At 36.9% G+C, this 24,184-nt stretch overlaps 2 protein-coding genes across 4 annotated transcripts in view; one reads left to right on the top strand and one right to left on the bottom strand.

Annotated features, from left to right (window-relative positions):
• LOC132400577 (uncharacterized protein C8orf74 homolog) overlaps window positions 1–10,914 on the top strand; it is a 30,539-nt gene extending 19,625 nt beyond the window's left edge. For 2 of the 3 annotated variants that reach the window (XM_059981661.1, XM_059981662.1), the window contains one exon: window positions 9,306–10,914. In XM_059981661.1, coding sequence (XP_059837644.1) covers window positions 9,306–9,506 — 201 coding nt within the window. In that variant the 3' untranslated portion in view covers window positions 9,507–10,914. Of the gene's footprint in view, window positions 1–4,999; window positions 5,033–9,305 lie in introns of all 3 variants that reach the window. The other variant, XM_059981664.1, reaches the window with a different exon arrangement.
• Window positions 10,915–11,050: 136 nt separating this feature from the next.
• Window positions 11,051–21,550, bottom strand: LOC132400576 (transcription factor Sox-7-like). The gene is made up of 2 exons (XM_059981660.1): window positions 21,168–21,550; window positions 11,051–13,544 (listed from the first exon to the last, which is right to left on the bottom strand). The coding sequence occupies exons 1-2, from the start codon at window positions 21,394–21,396 to the stop codon at window positions 12,688–12,690; spliced, it is 1,086 nt and encodes a 361-aa protein (XP_059837643.1). The 5' UTR covers window positions 21,397–21,550; the 3' UTR covers window positions 11,051–12,687.
• Between the last annotated feature and the right edge of the window lie 2,634 nt (window positions 21,551–24,184).

The following is a 24,184-nucleotide window of genomic DNA, read 5'->3' as shown; positions in this document are numbered from 1 at the left end:
AAGAAACCAGACATCCAACTGTGATGTCATTCATTATGGCCAATGCCTCTTTGCAACAGTGGAAACACGAGGAAATCTGTAGATGCTGGAAATTCAAACAACAACACACACAAAATGCTGGTGGAACACAGCAGGCCAGGCAGCATCTATAGGGAGAAGCGCTGTCGACGTTTCGGGCCGAGATCTTTCATCAGGACTAACCGAAAGGAAAGATAGTAAGAGATTTGAAAGTAGTGGGGGGAGGGGAAAATGCGAAATGATAGGAGAAGACCGGAGGGGGTGGGATGAAGCTAAGAGCTGGAAAGGTGATAGGCGAAAGTGATACAGAGCTGGAGAAGGGAAAGGATCATGGGACGGGAGGCCTCAGGAGAAAGAAAGGAGTGGGGGAGCACCAGAGGGAGATGGAGAACAGGCAAATAACTAAATATGTCAGGGATAGGGTAAGAAGGGGAGGAGGGGCATTAACGGAAGTTAGAGAAGTCAATGTTCATGCCAGCAGGTTGGAGGCTACCCAGCCAGTATATAAGGTGTTGTAACAGTGGATCTCATTTTTAATGAAAAAGCAGCATTGTCTAAAAACAGTACAAATGTTCTTAATTTACCCCAAGCCATTGCAGTTAAACATTGCATTTTATGATCTATGACCTATACTTAACATCATGTAATTTTGTACATAATCTGTGTGCAATTACAAAATAAAGAACAGATCGACAGCATATTAAAATCCAGCATTTGTTAATAAGTAAGCTAATTAATATGCCTGGCTCTCTGCCTGACATACCATTACTTTCTACTGTTAGATTGAAAAGTAGATTCTCTTTCAGAGACTTCCAATTATTTTAAATGTGTTCTTTACAGTGGTCTACATGTTTCTTTCTTTCTTCTTTCAATCCTTCTTGGTAAAGCTTGGCACATTATTCCCAATGTAAAAAATTCTGTATGTAAAATTCTATCTAACTCTCTGCTTTTAACTTTAAATGATGATTTTTTTTTAGAAAATATAAGCCTCTGAAGATGTTAGCTTATTTGGCATACTGAAGAGTTTGGCTGGCAGCAAAAATATTTACATCCAGAAGTATACATCAGGATTTGAATTCTAGCTTAATTCTAGTTTTTAATTCTAGTATAAAATATTTTATACCATTATGATCTCAAGTGCTTTGCCAAATTTACAAGGGAAGTAAATAAAGGGCATAAGACCAGAAGACATAGGAGCAGAAGCATGCCCATCGAGTCTGCTCCGACATTCAATCATGGGCTGATCTCATTCTTCCAGTCATCCCCACTCCGCTGCCATCATCCCATACCCTTTGATGCCTTGGATAATCAAGTACCTATCTATCTTTGCCTTAAATACATCCAATGACTTGGCCTCCACATCCACTTATGGCAGCAAATTCCACAGGGTTACCACTCACTGATTTCTCCACATCTCAGTTCTAAATGGACATCCTTCAATCCTGAAGACGTACAAAAAAGCTGGATGAACTCAGCAGGTTGGCCAGCATCCGTTGACTGCTTCGTTCAACGGAAGTCCTGACGAAGGGTCTCGACCTGAACCCGCTTCTTTCAACGGATGCTGCCCGACCTGCTGAGTTCATCCAGCTTTTTTGTACCTCTTGATTTGACCACAGCATCTGCAGTGTACTTTGTGTCTTCAATCCTGAAGTTGTGCACTTTTGCCCTAGTATCCCCCACCATGGGAAATAACTTTGCCATATCTAATCTGTTCAGGCCTTTTAACATTAGGTATGTTTCTATGAGATTCTCCCCATTCTCCTGAACTCCAGGGAATACAGCCCAATAGCTGCCAGATGTTCCTCATATAGTAACATTTTCATTCCTGGAATCATTTTTGTGAATTTTCTCTGAACCCTCTCCAATGTCAGTATATCCTTTCTAAAACAAGGAGCCCAAAACTGCACACAATAGTCCAAGTGTGGTCTCACGAGTGCCTTATACAGCCTCAACTTTACATCTCTGCTCTTATATTCTATACCTCTAGAAATGAATTCCAACATTACATTTGCCTTCTTCACAACTGACTCAACCTGGAGGTTAACCTTTAGGGTATCTTGCACAGGGACTCCCAAGTCCCTTTGCATCTCTGCATTTTGAATTCTTTCCCCATCTAAATAATTGTCTGTTTATTTCTTCCACCAAAGTGCATGACCGTACTATTTCCAACATTGTATTTCATTTGCCACTTCTTTGCCCATTCCCCTAAACTATCTAAGTCTCTCTGCAGGCTCTCTGTTTCCTCAACGCTACCCGCTCCTCCACCTATCTTTGTATCATTGGCAAATTTAGCCACAAATCCATTAATACTGTAGTCCAAATCATTGACTGACATCATAAAAAGCAGTGGTCCTAATACCGACCCCTGTGGCACTTTACTGGTAACCGGCAGCCAGCCAGAATAGGATCCATTTGTTCCCACTCGCTGTTTTCTGCCAACCAGCCAATGTTCCACCCACACTAGTAACTTTCCTGTAATTCCATGGGCTCTTATCTTGCTAAGCAGCCTCATGTACAGCACCTTGTCAAAGGCCTTCTGAAAATCCAAGTACACCATGTCTACTGCATCTGCTTTGTCTACCCTGCTTGTAATTTCCTCAAAGAATTGCAGTAGGTTTGTCAGGCAGGATTTTCCTTTCAGGAAACCATGCTGGCTTTGGCCTATCTTGTCATGTGCCTGCAGGTACTCTGTAATCTCATCCTTAACAATCACTTCCAACAACTTCCCAAACACCAATGTCAGGCTAACAGGTCTATTGTTTCCTTTCTGCTGCCTCCCACCCTTCTTAGATAGCAAAGTAACATTTGCAATTTTCACGTCATCCAGTACATTGCCAGAATCTATCGATTCTTGAAAGATCATTGCTAAAAAGATTGGATGTATATTCTAATATGTATTTCCTTGTAATAGTGCATGCAATAATTCAAATCCAAAGTTATAGACTTGGATTGTGATTTGTACATCTAGGACAGGAACTGTATTTCAGAACAAAATTGCTTTGCCAGTATGTTCAGCAGGAAGTAGGAAGAAGGAAGGATTAGAGTATTTACACAGCCCCAAAATGACATGATATATATGAGTGTATTGCAGGACTTTAAGAGCATGTGCATTTCTTGGAGTATCATGATGACCATTACTTTTGCTTCACCAAGATTACTATGTGAAGACTCTTAAAAGACTGATGTTTATAAGCTTCTGTTTGTAAATGTGATAACCATTGATTGTATGGTTAAAAATCAAAAACTTGCACATGCTGGAAGTCTGAAATAAAAAAAATATAAAATGCTAAGGAAAAAACTCAGTAAGTTGGGTAGCTTCTGTGGAACTAGCAACAGTCAGAGTTTTAGATCTGCAACAATTCATCAGAACTGAGAAAGTGTGTGGTAGAGTTTTCAGTAGAAGAGAGGGAAGGGACATGGAAAACAAAGGGAACATTTGTGATTAGTTGAGTTAAAATGTCTTAATGTTGCCTGAACACCTGAATGTTTCTGTTTATTGTAAAGTTATGCTTTCATCCCTCAGAAACACTTTACTTCATCATTACTGGATAAATTGTTTGAAGAAGATAGTCCTGTCTCTTGAATTTGAGAAATGAGCAGTATTATTCAATGTGAAAGTAAAATCACATCGAACTGATCTGTTGGAGTTTGAAAGATGGAGATAATTCGGTTGATGAGAGGGAGTCAATGGAGGTGGTGCGTTTGAATACTCATAAGACTTAAGGTTGACACGGGAGGTTGGTGAACAAGGTTTGAACATATAAAATTATAGATAATATACAACCGTGAACTGAGAGCTGGTTAACAGATGGACAATAAAGAGCAGGGATAAATGTATCAATGTCATCTGAACAGGCTGTGATTAATAAGAATTGCACCAATCAGTGTATGGAGCTTGGATTCAATCTTTAGCAACAACTTGGCTGAGGGAGCCAAATATATATTAGCTTTTTGATCATAAAAATTGGAAAAAATGAGTTGTAGGATGCTAGGAGGCATCAAGGGGATAGGAACAAGCATGTTTGCAAATGGGATACATGTGCAAAATTGGTAAATTATCCATTTGGGCACAAAAAAACAGATGTTCTATCAATTGAGTACTACATCATTACTATTTAATTTCTATTTGTGCATGGCTTATTTAATTTAACTTGTGTAGATACACACACACACTCACACACACACACATGTGCGCGCGTGCAGTGGGGCTGGAAAGTTTGTGAACTTTGTAGAATATTCCCTATTTCTGCATAAATATGACATAAAATGTGATCAGGTCTTCACCTAAGTCCTAAAACAAGATAAAGAGAACCCAATTAAATAAATAACACAAAAAACATTATACTTGTTCATTTATTTTTTGAGAAAAATGATCCAATATTTCATGTATTTTTTGGAAAAAGTATGTGAACTTTGCTTTCAGTAACTGGTGTGATCCCCTTGTACAGCAATAACTTCAACCAACCATTTCCAGTAATTGTTGATCAGTCCTGCAAATTGGCTTGGAGGAATTGTAGACCATTCCTCCGTACTAACCTGCTTCATCTCTGGGATGTTGTTGGGATTCCTTGCATGAGCTGCTTGCATTAGGTCATTCCACAACATTTCTATAGGATTAAGATGAGGACTTTGACTCAGCCATTCCGAAGCACAAATTTTCTTCTTTTTAAACCATTCTGCTGTAAACTTACTCTTGTCTTTCAGATCATTGTCTTGTTGCATTATGCAACTTCTATTGGGCTTCAGGTGACAGACCGCTATCCTGACATACTCCTGTAAAATGTCTTGATACTACTTAGAATTCATTGTTCCCTCAACGACTGCAAGCTGTCCAGTCCCTGAGGCAGCAACGCAGCCCCAAACCATGATGCTTCGCAGTTGGAATGAGGTTTTGGTGTTGTTGTGCAGTGTATTTTTTCCTCCAAATATAGTAATGTGCATTTCTGCCAAAAAGTTCAACTTTTGTCTCTTCTGTCTACAGAACATTTTCCCAGAAGTGTTGTAGAACATCCAGGTAATGCAGCAATTTTTTTTGGAGAGCATTGGCTTCCTCTGTGGTGTCCTTCCATGAACACTATTCTTATTCAGTGTTTTTCTTATAGTGGATACATGAACAGAGACTTTAGCAAGTTAATAGAGATGTTGTGGTGATGGGAGATTTTAACTTTCCTAATATCAATTGGCATCTCCTTAGAGCAAGGGGTTTAGATGGGGTGGAATTTGTTAGGCATGGTCAGGAAGGTTTCCTGATGCAATATGTAGGTAAGCCAACTAGAGGAGAGGCTGTACTTGATCTGGTATTGGGAAATGAACCTAGTTAGGTGTCAGATTTCTCAGTAGGAGAGCATTTTGGAGGTAGTGGCCACAACTCTAACTCCTTCACTATAGTGCTGGAGAGGGATAGGAGCTGACAAGTTAGGAAAACATTTAATTGGAGTAAGGGGAAATATGATGCTATTAGGAAGGAACTTGGGAGCATAAATTGGGAGCAGATGTTCTTAGGGAAATGCATGGCAGGAATGTGGCAAATGTTCAGGGAACATGGAGTTCTGCATAGGTATGTCCCATTGAGGCAGGGGAAGGATGGTAGAGTTAAAGAACCATGGTATACAAAGGATGTAGAAAATCTAGTTAAGAAAAGAAAAGTATACAAAAGTTTCAAACAACTAGGTACTGTTAGAGCACTAGAAAATTACAATGTTGCCAGGAAGGAGCTTAAGAATGGAATTAGGAGAGCCAGAAGGGGCCACGAGAAGGACTTGGTGAGCAGGATTAAGGAAAACCTCAAGACCTTCTACAAGTAGGTGAAGAGCAAGAGGTTGAGCCATGTAAGAATAGGACCAATCAGGTGAGATAGTGAAAACATATGCATAGAGTTGGTGGAGGTAGTGCAGATATTTAATTAATACTTTGCTTAGGTATTCACCAGGGAAAAAGACCTTGACAATTGTGATGACTTACAGTAGACTGAAACACTTGAGCAAATAGACGTTAAGAAAGGATGTGCTGGAGCTTTCTGAAAAGTATTAGGTTAGATAAGTCACCAAGACCAGATGAGATATACCCCAGGCTACTGTGGGAAGCAGGGAAAGAGATTGCTGAGCCTCTTGCGATGATCTTTGCATCATCAATAGGGACAGGAGAAGTACTGGAGGATTGGAGGGTTACAAATGTTGTTCCCTTGTTCAAGAAAGGGAGTAGAGATAACCCAGGTAATGACAGACCAGTGTCTGACTTCAGTGGTAGGAAGTTGTTGGAGAAGATCCTGAAAGGCAGGATTTATGAGCATTTGGAGATACATAATCTGATTAGGGATAGTCAGCATGACTTTGTCACGGGCAGGTTATGCTTTACAAACCTGACTGAATTCTTTGAGAATTTAACAAAACACATTGATGAAGCTAGAGCAGTGGATGTAGTGTGTATGGATTTCAGTAAGCCATTTGATAAGGTTCTCCATGTGAGACTCATTCAGGAAGTAATGAGGCAAGGGATCCAAGGATACCTTGCTTTGTAGATCCAGAATTTGCTTTCCCACAGAAGGCAAAGGGGGTTGTAGATGGTTCATATTCTGCATGGAGGATGAGGCCAGTGCTATCCTGCAGGAATCTGCTCTGGGATCCCTCCTCTTTGTGATTTTTATAAATTACCTGGATGAGGAAGAAGTAAGGTGGGTTAGTGGATTTTCTGATGATACAAAAGTTGGGGGTGTTATGGACAGTCTGGAGGGTTGTCAGATGTTACAATGGGACATTGATAGGATGTGGAACTGGGCTGAGATGTGGCAGATGGAGTTCAACCCAGATAAGTGTGAAGTGGGTCATTTTGGTAGGTCCAGTTTGAGGACAGAATATAATATAAATGGTAAGACTCTTGGCAGTGTAGAGGATCTGAGAGATCTTGGGGTCCATGTCAATAGACACTCAAAGCTACTGCACAGGTTGACAGTGTTCTTAAGAAGGCGTATGACGTGTTGGCATTCATCACCTGTGGAACTGTGTTCAAGAGCCATGAGATAATGTTACAGCTACTTCAGACCTTGCTCAGAACCCACTTGGAGTACTGTGTTCAGTTCTGGTCAACTCACTACAGGAAGGATGTGGATACTATAGAGAGAGTACAGAAGAGATTTACAAGGATATTGCCAGCATTGGAGGGTGTACCCTATGAGAATAGGTTGAGTGTACTTGGCCTTTTCTCCTTGGAGTGACGGAGGATGAGAGGTGACCTGATAGAAGTGTATAAGATGATGAGAGGCATTGATTGTGTGGATAGCCAGAGGATTTTTCCCAGGGGTGAAATGTCTAATATGAGGGGGCATAGTTTTAAGGTGCTTGGAAATAGGTACCGAGGGAATGTCACGGGTAAGTTTTTCCACATGGAGAGTGGTGGGTGTGTGGAATGCACTGCTGGCGGTGGTGGTGGAAGTGGATACAATAAGGTCTTTTAAGAGCCTCTTAAATAGATACATGGAGCTTAGAAAAATAGAGGGCAATGCGCTAGGGAAATTCTATGCAGTTTCTAGAGTAGATTGCATTGTTGGCATAACATAGTGGGCTGAAGGGCCTGTAATGTGCTATAAATTTCTATTTTCTATGTTCTATTTCTGCAGGTCTTTTGCTGTTACCCTTGGGTTCTTTTTCACCTCCTTCAGCACTGCACATTGTGCTCTTGTTGTGATCTTTGCAGGATGCCCACTTCTAGAGAAAGTACCAACAATATTGAGCCTCCTTCATTTGCAAACAGTTTCTCTTACTGTGGACTGATGAACACTCAGGTCTTTAGAAATGCTTTTGTAGCCTTTTCCAGCTTCATGCATCTCTACAATTCTTCTTCTAAGGTCCTTTGAAAATTGTTTTGATTGAGGCATGGTGCACATATAACAATTACAGCACGGAAACAGGCCCTTCTAGTCTGTGCCGAACGCTTACTCTCACCTAGTCCCACCGACCTGCACTCAGCCCATAACCCTCCATTCCTTTCCTATCCATATACCTAAACAATTTTACTTTAAATGACAATACCAAACCTGCCTCTACCACTTCTACTGGAAGCTCGTTCCACACAGCTACCACTCTCTGAGTGAAGAAATTCCTCCTCGTGTTACCCCTAAACTTTTGCCCCCTAACTCTCAACTCATGTCCTCTTGGTTGAATCTCCCCTACATAAACAGATCTTTCTTGAGAAGAGCAGGCTTTGTCAGTAATCTGACTTCATGTGTCTTTTATTTTTAATAGAGTAGTGCACCTCTACAACACACAGTTCCAATCTCATCTCATTGATTGGAACATCTGACTCCAAATAGCTTTTGTAGAAGGCATTACCCCAGAGGTTCACATACTTTTTCCAACAAATACATGTCATAGTGGATCATTTTTCTCGATAAATAAATGAATAAGTACAATGATTTTTTTGCATTACTTATTTAATTGGGTTGTTTTTATCTAGTTTTAGGACATGCATGTGGACCTCATCACATTTTAGGTCATACTTAGGCAGAAATAGATAAAATTCCACAGGGTTCATAAACTTTCTAGCACCACTGTGTATATGTTTTGATTCTGACATGATATGGTGTCTTTTATTGTAAAAGGATTTGACTACAAGAGAAAAGGTGAATTACTACAATTATATAGGAACTCAGTGAAGCCAGGTCTGGAATATCTTGATTTCCTTCAGCTTAAAAAAAAGATATTTACAGTACATTTATAGAAGGCATTTAGCGATTGAATATTCACCAGATAGTTCTTGAAATGTTGCATCTCCAACATGAGGAGAAACTAGGCCACCATTTACTTAAATTTAGAACAATAAGACTTGACCTCATTGAAATAAACAAAATTTGTTGAGAGATTAACAGAGTAGATATGGGGAGAATGTTTTCACTTACTAAGAAGTCTAGAACTAGGAGTCACAATTGAAAATGTGGGATTGGTTATTTATGAAGCAATGAGGAGAAATAACTTCACTCAGGGCAAAGTAAATTCTCTACCTTCAAGGATTGCATATATTCAGTAATAAACTACATTCAAAACTGATTGATCTGTTTCTGATATTAAAGAATCATGGAATATGGGAATAGAAGAGGAAAATATGTTAAGTTAAGAGATTGGCCATGATCTTGCTGGGTGGTAAAGCAAGATCAAGGGAGTCAGTGCCTTTTTTTCCTGATAGTCTTAATATTGCGAAGTAGATCTAACGAGGAAGATTACCTCTTGTCTAATGTTTATATTTACTTGCTGACTTAGGAATTGCTTGTTTGATTACTGTAAATACTTCATTTTCAGAAATTAGAAGAAATTGTCAAGGTTGCACACAATATGCAGATGACAGCGATTTCTGAAGTACTGCAAAAAGAGATTGAAACTACATTTCAAATTCTAGATGTAAAACTCCAGAAGACAACCATACCCGTCCCAGCATCTAAATATTCTCAATTTTCTTCAATGATGGGAACGAAAGCTAGAAAATCAAGCAAGAAGAAATAGACAATTTTAAATATTTCTATTATTAATTACATTGTTAGCAAGAAATTAAAGTAGTCTTTATAAGTGTAAAAAAAGTCAGGTTTTTCTGTTAGATTGTATGTCAACAATCAAAGCTATCACAATAGCACTTTACTGAATACTTGCACATTTGGAATTTTAATTGCAGCATTATGCATGACCAAGTTGCTTCACATTCAATTTTTTTCTCTGTTGATCAAATTAAGAATATCCAAAATGAATATTGAAGTAATTTATGAATTATTTGCATCTGTAACACACAAGTACTTATGATGATTTAGCCCTATCTAAATTGAACTCTATTGGCTTGCTGTATACTGTGCAGCAGCACCTTGTCCCATCTTTTACCTGAGAGATGTACAAATGAAAATAGATATTAATCTCCTCCCTCCACTCCCCCCCACCCTTGCCATATGAGTGAAGCACAATAATGTCAGGAAATTGAATTGGATACTTCCTTGAGTGAATACTCCTCTAAGGAATTGCAAAGGAACTTGGACCATGTTGGGCATTCCTATGAATGCACTACTAAACTAGGAGTCCTGAAATGTACATTCCTGGGCCAACACCCACCCCTACTTCCACATTAACAATACACTCTTTACTTCTCTACAAATCTGAATTCCTCGTAACACCACAATCCACCAAGCAGAGTGTTTTTCCCTGTCCACAAGCCATTCTGAATCCTAGTCCCTTACCCCTTCTGTTCCTCCAACTCTGGGTCTCCAAGCAGCACTATTTCCTTTCTCCTAATACTCACACCAACTTGACAATCAGTTTCCTTCCTTCCCCAAGCTAGCAGAGTGGGGAAGGAATCTCTTTTTTTCCACCCCTCTCTCTCCAACACGAACCATATGGCACAATCCTTAAGTAGAGTCAGTTCCTTCATCATCTGCCACTGGAGTGGAGAAATGGGAAGCAATTTTTAAAAAAATGTCCAACAACCAGTCTGGATAGCTACAATAATAAATGAGCTTCAAAATAAAATGATCATCAAAATGGTTGTTGGCTCATTATTGTATTCATACCATTTTGGCAAGGCCTTCAGGCTGTGAAGGAGCTGAGGTTTCTTTTGGAACCTCTTAGCAGTTTTATATCTTAAGAGAATAAATAAATTATTTTAGAATAAATAAATAATAACCTTTTGATTTAATTAACTGCAATCAGTTAATTTTAAACCTCACTACAATCAGATAATTTTAAACCTCACTAAGATGATGTGTGAAAGGCAAGCTCATAATCCACATATTTCAAATAGGATCACAGTATTCACCAAATATGACATTAACATTGTTAATATTTTGTTCAATATTTTATGGACCTATCAATCATAACTATTAGCAGAACTTAATTCTTGATCTGCTGTTTGTTAGGAAAAATACTTCTTAATCTTATGCGGCTACTGCTCCCCAATGATGTTAATCAGCAAATTTCTTTTATTTCCCCTACCAACCCATCCCCCCCCCCCCCCGATTAATATAATTAATTGTCCGTTCTTCGGTCTGGTGACTGGTAAAATAACTACAAACATCCTGATAGGGTAGTAGCTGTGTTATCAACCAGGAAACAGAGCTCCATCCACTTCCACCAGCTTCAAAATCAAAGTCCCAAACTCAGGAAAACAGACATCAGTCATGGTTAGTAATCTCATTCCTTTATTTAAAAAAAAAATCAGTGAAACAATATTCGGTACAGTTTAGTTCTGTGAATAGATTTTAAATTATAGCAGAACATCATTTCACTAACGTATACTAATTTAGGAGATCAGCTTGAATTTATAGGTTAGTTGGCAGCTGCACAATTGGATTAGAAATGCTATAAATTTGTTCCAACTGCTCCACTTCAAACATTTTAAAATAGAAACTGAAATTGGGAAAGTAATATACATATTTAGAAATATACAGTTACATAATTATGAAATGTCCTACTTTAATGTAATCTGGAAATTTCAGTATTAAAACAAATTTTATCAATTTAAAGCATAATTTGATACTTTAATAGGTATGTACGTATTACACAAAGCAGACAAAACTGTAAACAAACAATGTTGTGGTATCAAAAACAAAATTAATGACTATATGACAGTAAATAATTTTTAAAAATGCAACCCCAAAGTAACACCTTCTGATAATTGTAGGAAGCTTACCTTGACAATGATACGATTAAGCATTGATAGCTGTTCAAAAATACATTAGGAACTCAATTCTGTGATGAATCGGGTCTACATTTCAAATAGCCCTTTTAAATACATTAAGAATTCTAAATATTGGTAAGCTTGATATACCTTTGTTAAAACAACTTCTAAAGTGCATAAGGCTCTACATGTTTCAAACCATATTGTGTCTCTAACTTTTATGTAGATATTCATGAGAAACCCCAAATATTTCATAAAAATTAATGAATAATTGAAACAATTCTTAGTTTAGTGTATGAACATTTTCAATCTCACAAGTCCAATTTCTGGAAAGCTTCATAGTATGAAATAAAAGGTTATACCCAGGTAATCCATTTTTAGTTCCCCCATTTGTTGCAAGTACATCTAAAAATCATTTATTGGAATACAAATTTTTTTATTGGAAATATTTATATTTTTGCTTAAGTTTGACACAAAGCATAAATTAAACATAAAACTTAAACGTTTCATGAAACAGTAATTAAAATAAATATACTGTAAATCACCATCTCAACTGTTATTACCTAATGGAGTTAAAATTACTTTTATGATCAAAATGGGTGATTCCTTATTTAATCCCTACAACTAATGACACTGAGGGAATGTACATCTTTGAAACTTATGAGCATCTGATTTTAAATAGAATCATTAGTTGTGAAGTAGCATACACATACACCTTTCTATTAAAAACTAAGTTTATTTTGTACATAATGACAAGAAAAATGCTGATAAAGAGCTATGTATAGATGCTTATATAAACGAACAAATTTTAAGTAGTCATTGGATATTAAATGCATCATTAACCACACACACACACACACACTCCATTTAAAAATGTCATAAAGAATTTACCTACATAAATAACTTGGTTCTTCACTTATGAAAGTAACTAATGGTTAGTTTCAAAACCCTGAGGATATTTCCATTCCAAAGATCTTTGTAAGTAATACTGTTATTGGCCAGTAAAGTTCTAGTGCATTAATATTGGGACTAGGAGCCATTATAATATGCTGCAGTAGCATCAGCTAAGACTGAAATTAGACTCCTTTCTGAACTTGTGCCTCCCGATGGACTCACATCATGTGAATGTGAACTCATTACCATCCCTGCTTGATGCAGTTGACTGGAGGTGTTCAAATATTGATCAAACTCATTGCGGTCCACTTCCCCCAACAGCTCAGCCTGGCTGATGTGCTCCAGGTTATCTAGGTGATGGTGGTCCCGTGGGGGAGAAAGGTGGACTGAAGTGCTTGAATTCATGGGCTGGAAGGCTGGATGTTGCATTCGGTTATAATAAGGAGGCGGCGGAGGGTGGCTGACTGAAGGGTGCATGATGGGAGATCTGTTTTGGGGGATAGAGATCTGATTGAGATTTCCACATTGAATGGGGCTTTGGCTGTATTCTGACTGATAGATCACTCCATTCATCTGAGAAGGAGAATCTTCCGTACACGGAGCTGGGAAGAAACTGTGATCAGCATCCACTACGTCTAGAGGGGACATCTCGGGTGTGGGTAGCCCATAGTTGTCGAAGTTATTCTTTGTGCTCTGTGCATCCCTGAATCTGCTGATTGCAGGAAGTCTCGAGGTTGCTAGATAGCCTTTATCCTCTTCCTCCTCCAGAGGCCCCCTACAAATTCTTCCACTGTGAACGGGAGTCTGATCGTGGGGGAAGTTGTTGAGCAGGAAGCTGGGGTCCACACGTTTGCACAGTCGTTTGATCTGTTTTTTCCTCCGAGGCCTGTATTTGTAATTGGGATGATCTTGCATGTGCTGCACTCGTAATCTTTCAGCTTCTTCGACGAAAGGTCGTTTCTGTGAAGGAGTGAGGGCTTTCCATGATTTGCCTAGAATGTATTGAAGGGTTTAAATCAGATGTAGCAAATACTTATTCACAATTTATGAATCTTTATCAGACAGTTCACTTATTGTTTTATTCCAACATCAACAGTTTTAAAGATACTTAAAGGAATGTTTGAAATAGAATACAACTTGTGCTCAGGTGATGTCAGTAAAAGGTATAAACTCCAAAAATAAGCACAAATAAAATTAGAATTAATTTTGGATTCACATTTCACCATGAGATGCTTCACCACATTATCTGGTAATGTTCCCAGATACGTTTTCATTCACAAATCAAACTTAGTCTGTGTAAAATACAGATGTCAGGTACCTTCTCCCATACCTACTGCATGTGCTGTCTAGTGTTTAGCTGAAAACTAAAGCCAGAGAACATACATATCAATCAAATAAAGAAGCTATATTTTGGTATTAACAAAAATTGATTATGTTCTTATTTTAAAGGGAAACACAGAAAAGAACATTAAAGCTTTCATTACTACAATGTTTTCATTTTATATAGGTCTGAAACTTAATATATAGGATTTGTACTATGTGAATACAAATGCCCCATTTGCCCTTGAAATTTTTTTTTTAAAGTTAGTGAAGTTGTTAAAGGCTAATGAAGCTAACTGAAATCCATATTTTCATTTATCACACAAATTAATCTGGTATTTGATGTGAGAACCTCATGCTGCCCAGATGAGGGAGCTCTTATCTGCAGGAGTATAATGGCAAAATGGTCAAAGTTGTCAAGGATGTGTGCTTGAAAAATCATGTAATATTCAATGGGGGAAAAAAAATCACTAAAAATATATCCCTGGAAAGAGCAGTGAACCAAAGATACTGAACAGAACAGAGAAATATTTTGTAGCCAGAGATCTGGTATACTAAAATACTTAAACCTTTTTTCAAATCTGTCTATGTTCTTTCCACACTGCATCAATATGTCATCATGAACAACACCATCTTCCACATACTTGGTCCATCAATGATGGCTCATATACAGTACAGGTCTTTAAATTTGGCAGCCTTATTAAATGAACAAAAGATAGTTTAACAGTGACTATTGTTTAGTACCTTGCCTGAAAAAACTCAGCACAGTAATGAATTTGCAAATACTCAGAAAAACACAAAAATCACACAAAAGAACTGAATATTTTCATGTACCAACATAACTAATATTTATTGCTAAAATGTGATCAATGGCACCCAGTCTCCTTCTGGTGCTCCTGACCTGACCTGACACTAGCTGACAGTTCACACAATAAAATGAATGGCTGCCAAGGTCTCCGTAAATGCTCGTTCTGCTTTAATCTCCCTGAATAGGTATTGTTCCACTGGTTTCAGTCACTTTCCAGACCTCACCCTAGTTATTTGTAAACTATTGCTGGTGAACTGTTTAACAACAGATCATCGCTTCTCAATCTAATCTCAAATCATTAAAGAATGATTTTTAATGATGCATATGTAAACTGATATTGTCCAGCATTATTTTGTTATTTAATAGCTGATGATATCCCTGTCATATATTTATGTATCTAAATAAAGAATTTTTGTTTTTGCTTTCAGTAATATGGAGCACTTGCAAGTGTAGTCCTAATGCATACAATGAAGAAGCATTTTCAGCTAAAACGGTTCATTTCTAAAAGGAATTGAATGAGTTGAGTAAATACAGACTGTTCAATTTAACATTGACGGTCTGTATGTATATCAATGGTGAGATACAAGAGAGAGAAAAAATTATCCCACGGACTGGTATGAGCATTTGGGTCTGACGTTTGTTGAGTCATTTGAGGAAATAATGAAATGAACTGCTAAAGAAAAGGCTTTTGCATATATGATTCAGAGGGTACCAATCTGATATATAATTACAAGGACATGATATTCATCAATTTATCATACTTTATCACGGCGATTCACAAAATAGTTACCATGTGGAGGAAGTCTGTTTGACCCACCAAGTCTGCTCCGCTCAAAGCAGGAGCAATTCAAACGGTTACAGACTTTCATCATTTCCTCAGAGCACATTCAAGCTGCTTCTGTACAGCTCCTTTTAGAATGCATCCACAATTATTCCCAGCAGTACATTCCAGACTCGAACCACATGCAAAACAATTTTTATGCGTGACACCTTCATTTGACACCGTTTCTTGTTGACCCCTCTGCTGATGGGAATAGTTTCTATCAACTGTCCATAATCTTAAAAACTTGAGATTTCCTCTGTTATAAACAGAACAGCCCCTGTTGCCCAATGTATTTATATAACTAAAAACCCCATCATTAGAATCATTTAGTTATTACCCAGTATCAAAATTATATACCATCTAGTGACACAGCAAGGGAACAAGATTTGTGCTGGTTGAATTCATACAGTATCAGTCATATGCAAATCATCAAAAATCTGTATAAATACTAATTCAGATAGCATGAAGAAAAAGTTACAGTCAAATCACATGTATTTGATACTATTGAATAATTGATCTAATATCTTATAATTTGATAAAAGCCATTTTCTAAAGCAAGTTCAAAATAGATATAGTGTTTAAAATTGTGGCTTGAAGAATTTAACTATCAGTAATAATACTGAAAACTTAAGACTTTGTTAGGACAAAAATCATTGGATAATATTAACATGAGAATTCTAGCTCTTATTTTAACAGGAATTCATTTCTTAAAATGGGGTTATTAGAAGGCTATAGGCCTTATAGTCCTTCCTTATGTTACTTAGTATAATTTTACCTCAAACTCCATAAGACGATAAGTCGTAGGAGCAGAATTAGGCCATTAGCTCTGTCATTCAGTCTTGGCTGATTTATTATCCTTCTCGACGCCATTCTCCTGCTTTCTCCCTGTAACCTTTGATGCGCTGACTAACCACAAACCTATCAACCTCTACTTTAAATTTACTCAATGTCTTCGCCTCCACAGCCATCTGTGGCAATGAATTCTGCAGGTTCACCACCCTCTGGCTTAAGAAATTCCTTCTCATCTCTGTTCTAAATTAACATCCCTCTATTCTGAAGCTGTGCTCTCTGGTCCTAGACTCATCTACTATACGAAATATCCTTTCCACATCCACTATCTGGAATTGAATAGATTTCAATGCGATCCCCCTTCATTCTTATGAACTCCAGCAAGTACAGGCCTAGAGCCATCAAAAGCTCCTCATCCATGAACTCTTTTATTCCCAGATTCATTCTCATAATCCTCCTCTGGACCTTCTCCAATGCCAGTACACCTTTCCTTAGATAAGGGGCCCAAGACTGCTCACAGTCCTCTAAGTGCAGTCTGATCAATGTTTTTTTAAATCCTCAGTATTACATCCTTGCTCTTATATTCTGGGTGTCTCAAAATGAATGCTAACTTTACTTTTGTCTTTCTTAACGCCAACTCCACCTACATGTTAACCTTGAGGGAATCCTGCACAAGGACTCCCTTTTGCATCTCTGATTTTTAGAAAAATTTCTCCCCATTTAAAAGATAGCCCCTCCATCTATCAATGTAAATTTGACCACAAAGCTATCAATTCTGTCATCCAAATTGCTGATATATAATGTAAAGAGAAGCGGTCCCAGTTCCAACGCCTGCAGAATACCACTAGTCATTGGCAGACAACTAGAGCAGCCCCCCTTTATTCTGGCTCTTTACCGCCTGCCAATCAGCCTATGTTCTTTGCTAGTATCTTTTCTGTAATATTTTGTTAAGCAGCCTCCTGTGTGGTACCTTGTCAAAGCCCTTATGAAAATCCAAGTAAGCAACACCCACTGACTCTCCTTTGTCTATATTGCCTGTTATTTCCTCGAAGTATTTCAGCAGATTTGTCAGTTAAGATTTCCCCTTAAGGAAACAATGCAGACTTTGGCCTACTTTCTCAGGCGCCTCCAAGCACCCCGATACGTCATACCTAATAATCGACTCCAACATCTTCCCAACCACTAAAGTCAGGCTAACTGGTCTATAATTTCCTTTCTTCTGCCAGTCCTTCCTTCTTAAAGAATGGAGTAACACTTGCAATTTTCCAGTCCCATGCAACCATTCTAGAGCTCATAAAATGGCACTCTTCACAAGAGTAGTCAACTGGAAGTTGCCCTGATTACCTCTGCTAAAGACATTCATTGGTGTAAATTAAATTAAAATTTGGAAGTATATATCCCTGCTGCAATTATGCATGTATCTTTAGCACTATCAGTGGAATAAACATTACTCCTCCTATTGTTGAATGATGTCGTTTTGAATAGGATGATTAGAGAACAGCAAACACAATAGGTAAACCAAGAATTTGTCAGGTAGCTCTATGAAATTTTGATTGTGATCCCATATTATGGCCTGAATTTATAGTTCTAATAGCAACTGATCTGTTACAACTTTCACAGCCCGGCTGTTTAGCCTATTTTTAGACCAATTTACATTTGGGCCAAGTGCCCTGCTCAAACTATCAGCCCCCATTGAGAGGGTCTCGCACAGCTAGTAACAATTCCAGAATAAGCCCAAACACAACAAAAACAAAACGTTGGGGAAAAAATGAGTCAGTCAGCGCCCATGGAGAGAAAATGTAAGTTGTTTCAGGTGTGGGCTGTGAGCTGATAAAAGGTCTATTCCCAGATAATAAACCACCTCCATCAAAATCTAACTCATTTATCCCCCCCCCACAGATTCTGTTTAATGGTTCAAATATTCTTTTTGTTTTATGTTTTAGGTACTGTATTTGGCACCTGCTGTTTTAATTTTGATTTTGTTTCCCAAGTAAGTGTACTAGAAATATGTTAAACTGGCTCTGCAGCCATAAATTGTTGTATTATCCTGGTTGAATGTAGATGATCTGGCTATATTGTGACAGTATGGTAACTCCACTCTGCTTATTGCAGTAAAGCAAGTCTAAACTATCAAAAGACTGATGTGCAACTGATAACAATTAACAATATGACTGATAACAATTATTAACAGTATACCAACAGTGCTGTAAAAATGAAAAGGAAGAATGAGCTAATTTTATGTGGTCTAAACAGCATGCAATCACCATCATTCCTGAACTTTTGTATTACAGTTTTTATGGCATTAAATTAATGTATTTAACAGATACAAAATGACTATTGAAAATTATATCATAAAAATGTATTTAGTCAAAACCAGATCAGCTCTATTTCCCAGGTTAAACTAATCTCTTGGATACAAAACAGGAAAATAATTAGTAATAAAAGGTAGGTAGAAGTGTATAATGCGTTTACCATGTTCCAAAATTTCCTTGTATGAATATGCCAGAATGAGGTACTAATAAGTCAAATTGCCTTAAAAAAATTGCACATTATCTTATTGATCCATTTGATTCATTCTGTGACCAATAATGCAATATAATTTTGTGGCACAGTGCTTTATTTTAATTTGGTAACTTTCTTTCTTTTTCCATGATTATCTCTTTTTTTGGCAGCATGAACTGAACGAATCTTCTGGAATGTGATAAATATTTGCAAACAAAATGCAGGAGCAATGCGCACTCTTGCATCTCGGCTATTTATATTTAGTTTTCTTTTTGGAATCAATTTGCCCCCATCCTTACTCCCCCCCCCCTTTCTCTGTAATACGTGCATTCTGGGATACAAGATCCAATTTGTCTCCATCCCTTGTTTCTCTGTTTATAACTCTAGAAGCTATATCACTCAGAAACACTGCATCGGTGTTGAAGTATATATAAAAAAGCATCTTCCATTTTTATCAAACTTGTTTGAAGAATTTATTAGTTTACAAAAATGTGAATTAATCTGGTCGCTCAATAACACAGGAGAGACACCTTGACCCAAAGCATTGTGACCTTCATTATAAAGCAGGCAAAATTTGAGAGAAAATGGTCCTAACAGGAACAACTCTTGCGTAAAGTTAAACTGGAGCCTTTACTAACACATCGAATTACTTTAGCTTTTATTATAGATGCATGAAAAAGATTGTTAATTCTGATGTTTTGCGACTGTATTACTATCTTCTTTATTGTAATTATTTACAGAACACCAGCCACAACAAAGAAAGGACATAACTCAGTCAGAAATATCCCCAGAAATAGTTTTTCTATTGCTAACCATGAACTGAATGCTGCCAGTAAAACACTGTTTTATGAAAGGGTTTAATATTCCAATAGTTTTGAGGTATTGAATAACATGATGGTGTTCAAGTTCCAAAGTATTTCATCTACTAACCCATCTGAATGAGATAGCAGAGGGCTGGCAAACCCACCCTAAATCAAAATGCATATCTTCAGGTAAGAAGCAGATAAAATGCAAAATTAAGTTTCAAATCTACACCATATGTGCAGTTAGAGGCAAAGCATTTCAGATCATACAATATAAGACTATTATTATACCGAGAAAATATATTATCTGGAAAAATACCTTTTACATTGGCTCATAGCATTTGTCAAGAAAAGATCTTTTTACTTAGATTTATGTTAATTATATGTACACATTTACTATACACTTCTGTTTTAGCTAGGGACTTCCTCTGCCTGAGAGGTCAGTTTCACGAAAAGAGGCTGCATTGCATCTATTTCTTGTTAAAATTTAAATGTGTTATCCGTGCCTGACATTATATGAAAAAAATTATATCTGAAAGAATCAACAATTAAAAGTGTAAAAACCAATGGGACTTAAAATTGAAGTTAATAATGATTTTACGCTCTGTAAATAATACACTAGCTAGTGAGTTTTCAAAATGGTGGCAAAATAAAAGTTTTCCTTTTTAGTTGGACTGCATATACCAACTTATCCCACATTAAATCTTACTTGTTGTCCTTGGGACCAGAGAAAATGAATATAATTCTTAAAGAATAAATGTAGCTCTCATTCAAATAATAATTCAGGATTAATCATTGGTATTTTCTAAATAGCTACAATTATTACACAGTAAAACTGCTACTTAATGTAATGTTACTGTTTTATTGAATAAAAAAGCAGCATGTACTTAAGTTAAGTAATTGGTTTTTCATATAATCTATGCGACCATCTTTATTAAAATTCGGTGAAGTAAATTAAACTCTAGAAGGATTTTTTTGTCAATAGCTATCCTGAGGATGTGAAATTTAGCACTCTAGTTACTTTAATGTTCAGTAGCTAAAATTTATTAAATGTTGTTGTAAAATACAAGTGCAGAAATTATAACTTTTCCTTAATATGAAATATGATATTGAAATTAAAATACCTTTCACAAATAGCTGACTCACACTTAATGTGGAATTTCAAAACTGAAATAATTAGATCTCTACATTTGTAACAAATGATTGTATGTGTTGAAATTCAGATAAAATTTTCAGCTTTTTTGATTAGTCAGATCTGGGTGCAGTATAGCTATTTGTGTGTGTTTTAGTGGAGTAAATACTTCCTGGTAGTACTTTGCAAATATAAGTAAATAAATTAAATCAATAAAAAATTGTCCCTCGCTCCAGCTGCTATTTAATACAAACTAATTCTGATTGTTTTCTGGTGTCTATTTGCTCAGGCTTACAGTGAAGATGGATTTAAAACGTACTATAGATGTTACTATTTAAAAATGCTTCTACCTTTATATTCATTTAACATAAAGGACACTTTTTCTTATCATTGTAAGTAAAATTTACCTCAGGATGTTTTCTTTTTCTCAACACTTACCCAGCATTTTGCTAAGTTCTGCATTGTGTAAATCGGGGTTCTGGATGGCAAGTTTTTTCCTCTCATCCTTAGCCCAGACCATGAAGGCATTCATGGGTCTCCGGATTCGTGGCTCAGCTTTGTTTCTGGCTGGAGATTCGTGACATGCGAGTCCAGCCCTGGGTTTTTCTTCTCTCACAGAAGTTTCCAAACCCTCTGACCATGAGTATGAACTCATTATTGTAGACATCACTGTGAATTGGGTTGCTTTTATCTAAAATAATCTATACAGGTACAACTTTTTTGAAATTTATATAAAAGCAAGTAGGACTAAAATCACTGTGGTGCTGACACTAAAGCTGGTGAGTTGAAGTCCCAAATCAGGAACAGTCTCCCTGATTCATTTATTCCCTGTGTCAGTTGATGACAACATTAACCAATGACCACGAGCCTGTTTTTAATAGAAGCTCCTCCCTTTAACTAGTGCTACAACCAAACAGCTCAGACTTGTAGCAACAAACTTAAAACAACAGAGCAAGGAAATAGATTTCCTTTAGATTCATTCAGGTAATTTTCCAGCTATGTATTTTAAACTAAAGTGCATTTGGCTTAATTCAACTACTTAAAACATAGTTACACATTGCCATAGTATTTTTCTGTTGTCATTCTTTTACTAATTTTATATCTCTAAGACATTATGAATTTTTGTGATGATAAATTTTCCATTCATATTTCTACCTGATTCAAAGTTGGTACATATTTCTCATATTTCTTTAATACAAAGTCCATTTGGACCATTTAGTTAATGTTGGCTTCCTGGGCAGTCCTATTAAAGTCATTTCCTCAGTTAATTGCCTGTAATCCCACTGATTATCCCACTCATTAATTCCCACTGATCCTTCTGCCACCTCTCGACAAAAGTCTGCAAATGTGTGATTTCCTATAGATTTTAATATTCCTATTCTAGTTGTTTGGCTTAGTTTGTGTTGTCCGATTATCTAACAAACTACCCAGATACGTGCAAATCAGGAAGAAGAGACAAAAGGAGAACACCTAACCATGACATTAACTGTAGAATGCAGATGACTTTACCAATCACATTAACTAGAGCTTCAATGTTAATTCAGTGTCTGGCTCTTTCCCCTGTGTTGCATTAATTCCATCTCTATCTAGCTTGACAATAATGATTGTAAAAATAACATTGGAAATATGAAGATGACATCAAAACAAGATTACAAAAATTATCTGACTTTTTTAGACAACGTATGCTCATTTATGAAATGAAGTAAAAGTCAGTAATTAAGTAAAGTTTAAGCAGGAACTTTGAGTTCCCCTCTGGAAGAGACATAATTTCTTGCAGCTTTACTGATTCCTACTTAATGTTTTCTTCAAGAGTAACAGTGATCTCAGTTATTGGTGCTATAAAAATAGAAATTCATATTTTGTTACAATAACAGCAGCCCTTATAAAGATCTATTTTTGTTTTATTTCCTACTCATCCACTTTCAACCAAATCTTCCATTTAGATTCTTTCTTAATCTGAACCCTTGTCAAGTGAAAATAAGTGTAGATATCTGAAATGTATGAAAAACAGAAAATCCTAGAAATACTCATCAGATCAAGCATTGTTTGAAGAGAGAAAAACAGAGCTAAAATTCCAGATCAATAACTTTCTCCCTCCATTGATGCTGCCTGATCTTCTGAATATTTATACCACTTTTGTTTTTATTTCAGGACTTCAGCTTTTTTAGGATTCAGTTTTAAGTGAGAATAGTGTAGTTTGACTAAAACAAATTGGAGGAGAGTAGGCAGAAGATGGAGAAAACAGGAAAACTAGTAGCTAGGATGCCCTCCAATGACCACTGATATACTGTAATTGCCATTATATCATTATCTGGAGGTTTGGATAGGAGAACCTCATTTCATTAACACAAGAGATTCTGCTTGTTTCTCATTTCATTACTTTCTGATCTTCATGTGACCCCAATTGACATCAAGGTGCTCTTTGCAACAGTTAGCACAGTAGAAGCTCATAGGTAATTTGGAAGTCACGCATCTACAGAAATCTAGCTTTAATGTATTGGATATGCAAGAAAACGCGGTACGTAAGCTCATTATATATTAGTAATAACTTCTGGTTTTTTTGGTGTCTAATTTATAAACTTCCAATTGGAGAACACAATTGAAGCCAACTTTGGATGAACCTTCTGATTAATTTACAGCCGTAAGTTCTGAATAGATGATATACTGAGAAGGATGTTCAGATACCAACCATTTCTGAATTTCCACCAGGAATTTCTGTTCAATATTATTAACTGGAGGTTTGTACAGGTGATGCTCATTTCATTACTTTTCTAATCGTAATATGACTCCAACTGATATTTAAGGGGCGGGGGTGGGGGTTGGATCTGGACTCTTTAGCAGAGTAGAAGTTCATAGGACAATTGAGGCACCAACTGTCCTAAAGAAATAGTAGACAACATATCATACAAAAGTACTAGCTAATAAGTGGTAGACAAAATGGCATACGTTTGGATTTACTAAGAACACTAGCATTTCTGTATTCCTATTTTCCTGATCTTCCCCATTTAACATTACATTTTTTCAGGTCTTCTCAACTTGTTGATTTTGCAGTGACTTGAGTGAATTATTTTAGTTATTCAACTATAACTGCTCTACTAACAAATAAATATGTTTTCTCTATGCAAGGAGCATGGTATCGAGTTTTTCTCCTGGGCACCAGTTAGGCAGAAAATGGCCAGAAGTGAGCAAAAATCTGTGCAGGACATTGCCTCACTATATCAATGTTCTTTTCAACTACTGTATGTACTGGAATCCTTAATGACCTGAACTTCTTCACCCCTTGGGAGAAGACCAATGTCCCTGGTCGATCTCTTCCTGCTGTTCATGCTACACCCATGAAGGGCCAATCTGTAGCACTAATACCTGGAAAGAAGAGCTGTTAACTCTGGGTACTTGTACAAAGTAAAAACAGCTCCATGCTGTTGGTTCCACAGCATTGTATTAAAAGAATTACA

The sequence above is a fragment of the Hypanus sabinus genome, chromosome 10, assembly GCF_030144855.1.
Source record: "Hypanus sabinus isolate sHypSab1 chromosome 10, sHypSab1.hap1, whole genome shotgun sequence".
NCBI lineage: Eukaryota > Metazoa > Chordata > Chondrichthyes > Myliobatiformes > Dasyatidae > Hypanus > Hypanus sabinus.
This window is presented reverse-complemented; position numbering and strand designations above follow the sequence as displayed.

Bases quoted from the DNA above. Each gene is read 5' to 3' on its own strand.
- LOC132400576 (XM_059981660.1), bottom strand. From the start codon at position 21,396: ATGTCTACAATAATGAGTTCATACTCATGGTCAGAGGGTTTGGAAACT. The intron at 13,545-21,167 runs GTAAGTGTTGAG...AATACATTCTAG, and splicing joins AGAACTTAGCAAAATGCTGG to GCAAATCATGGAAAGCCCTC.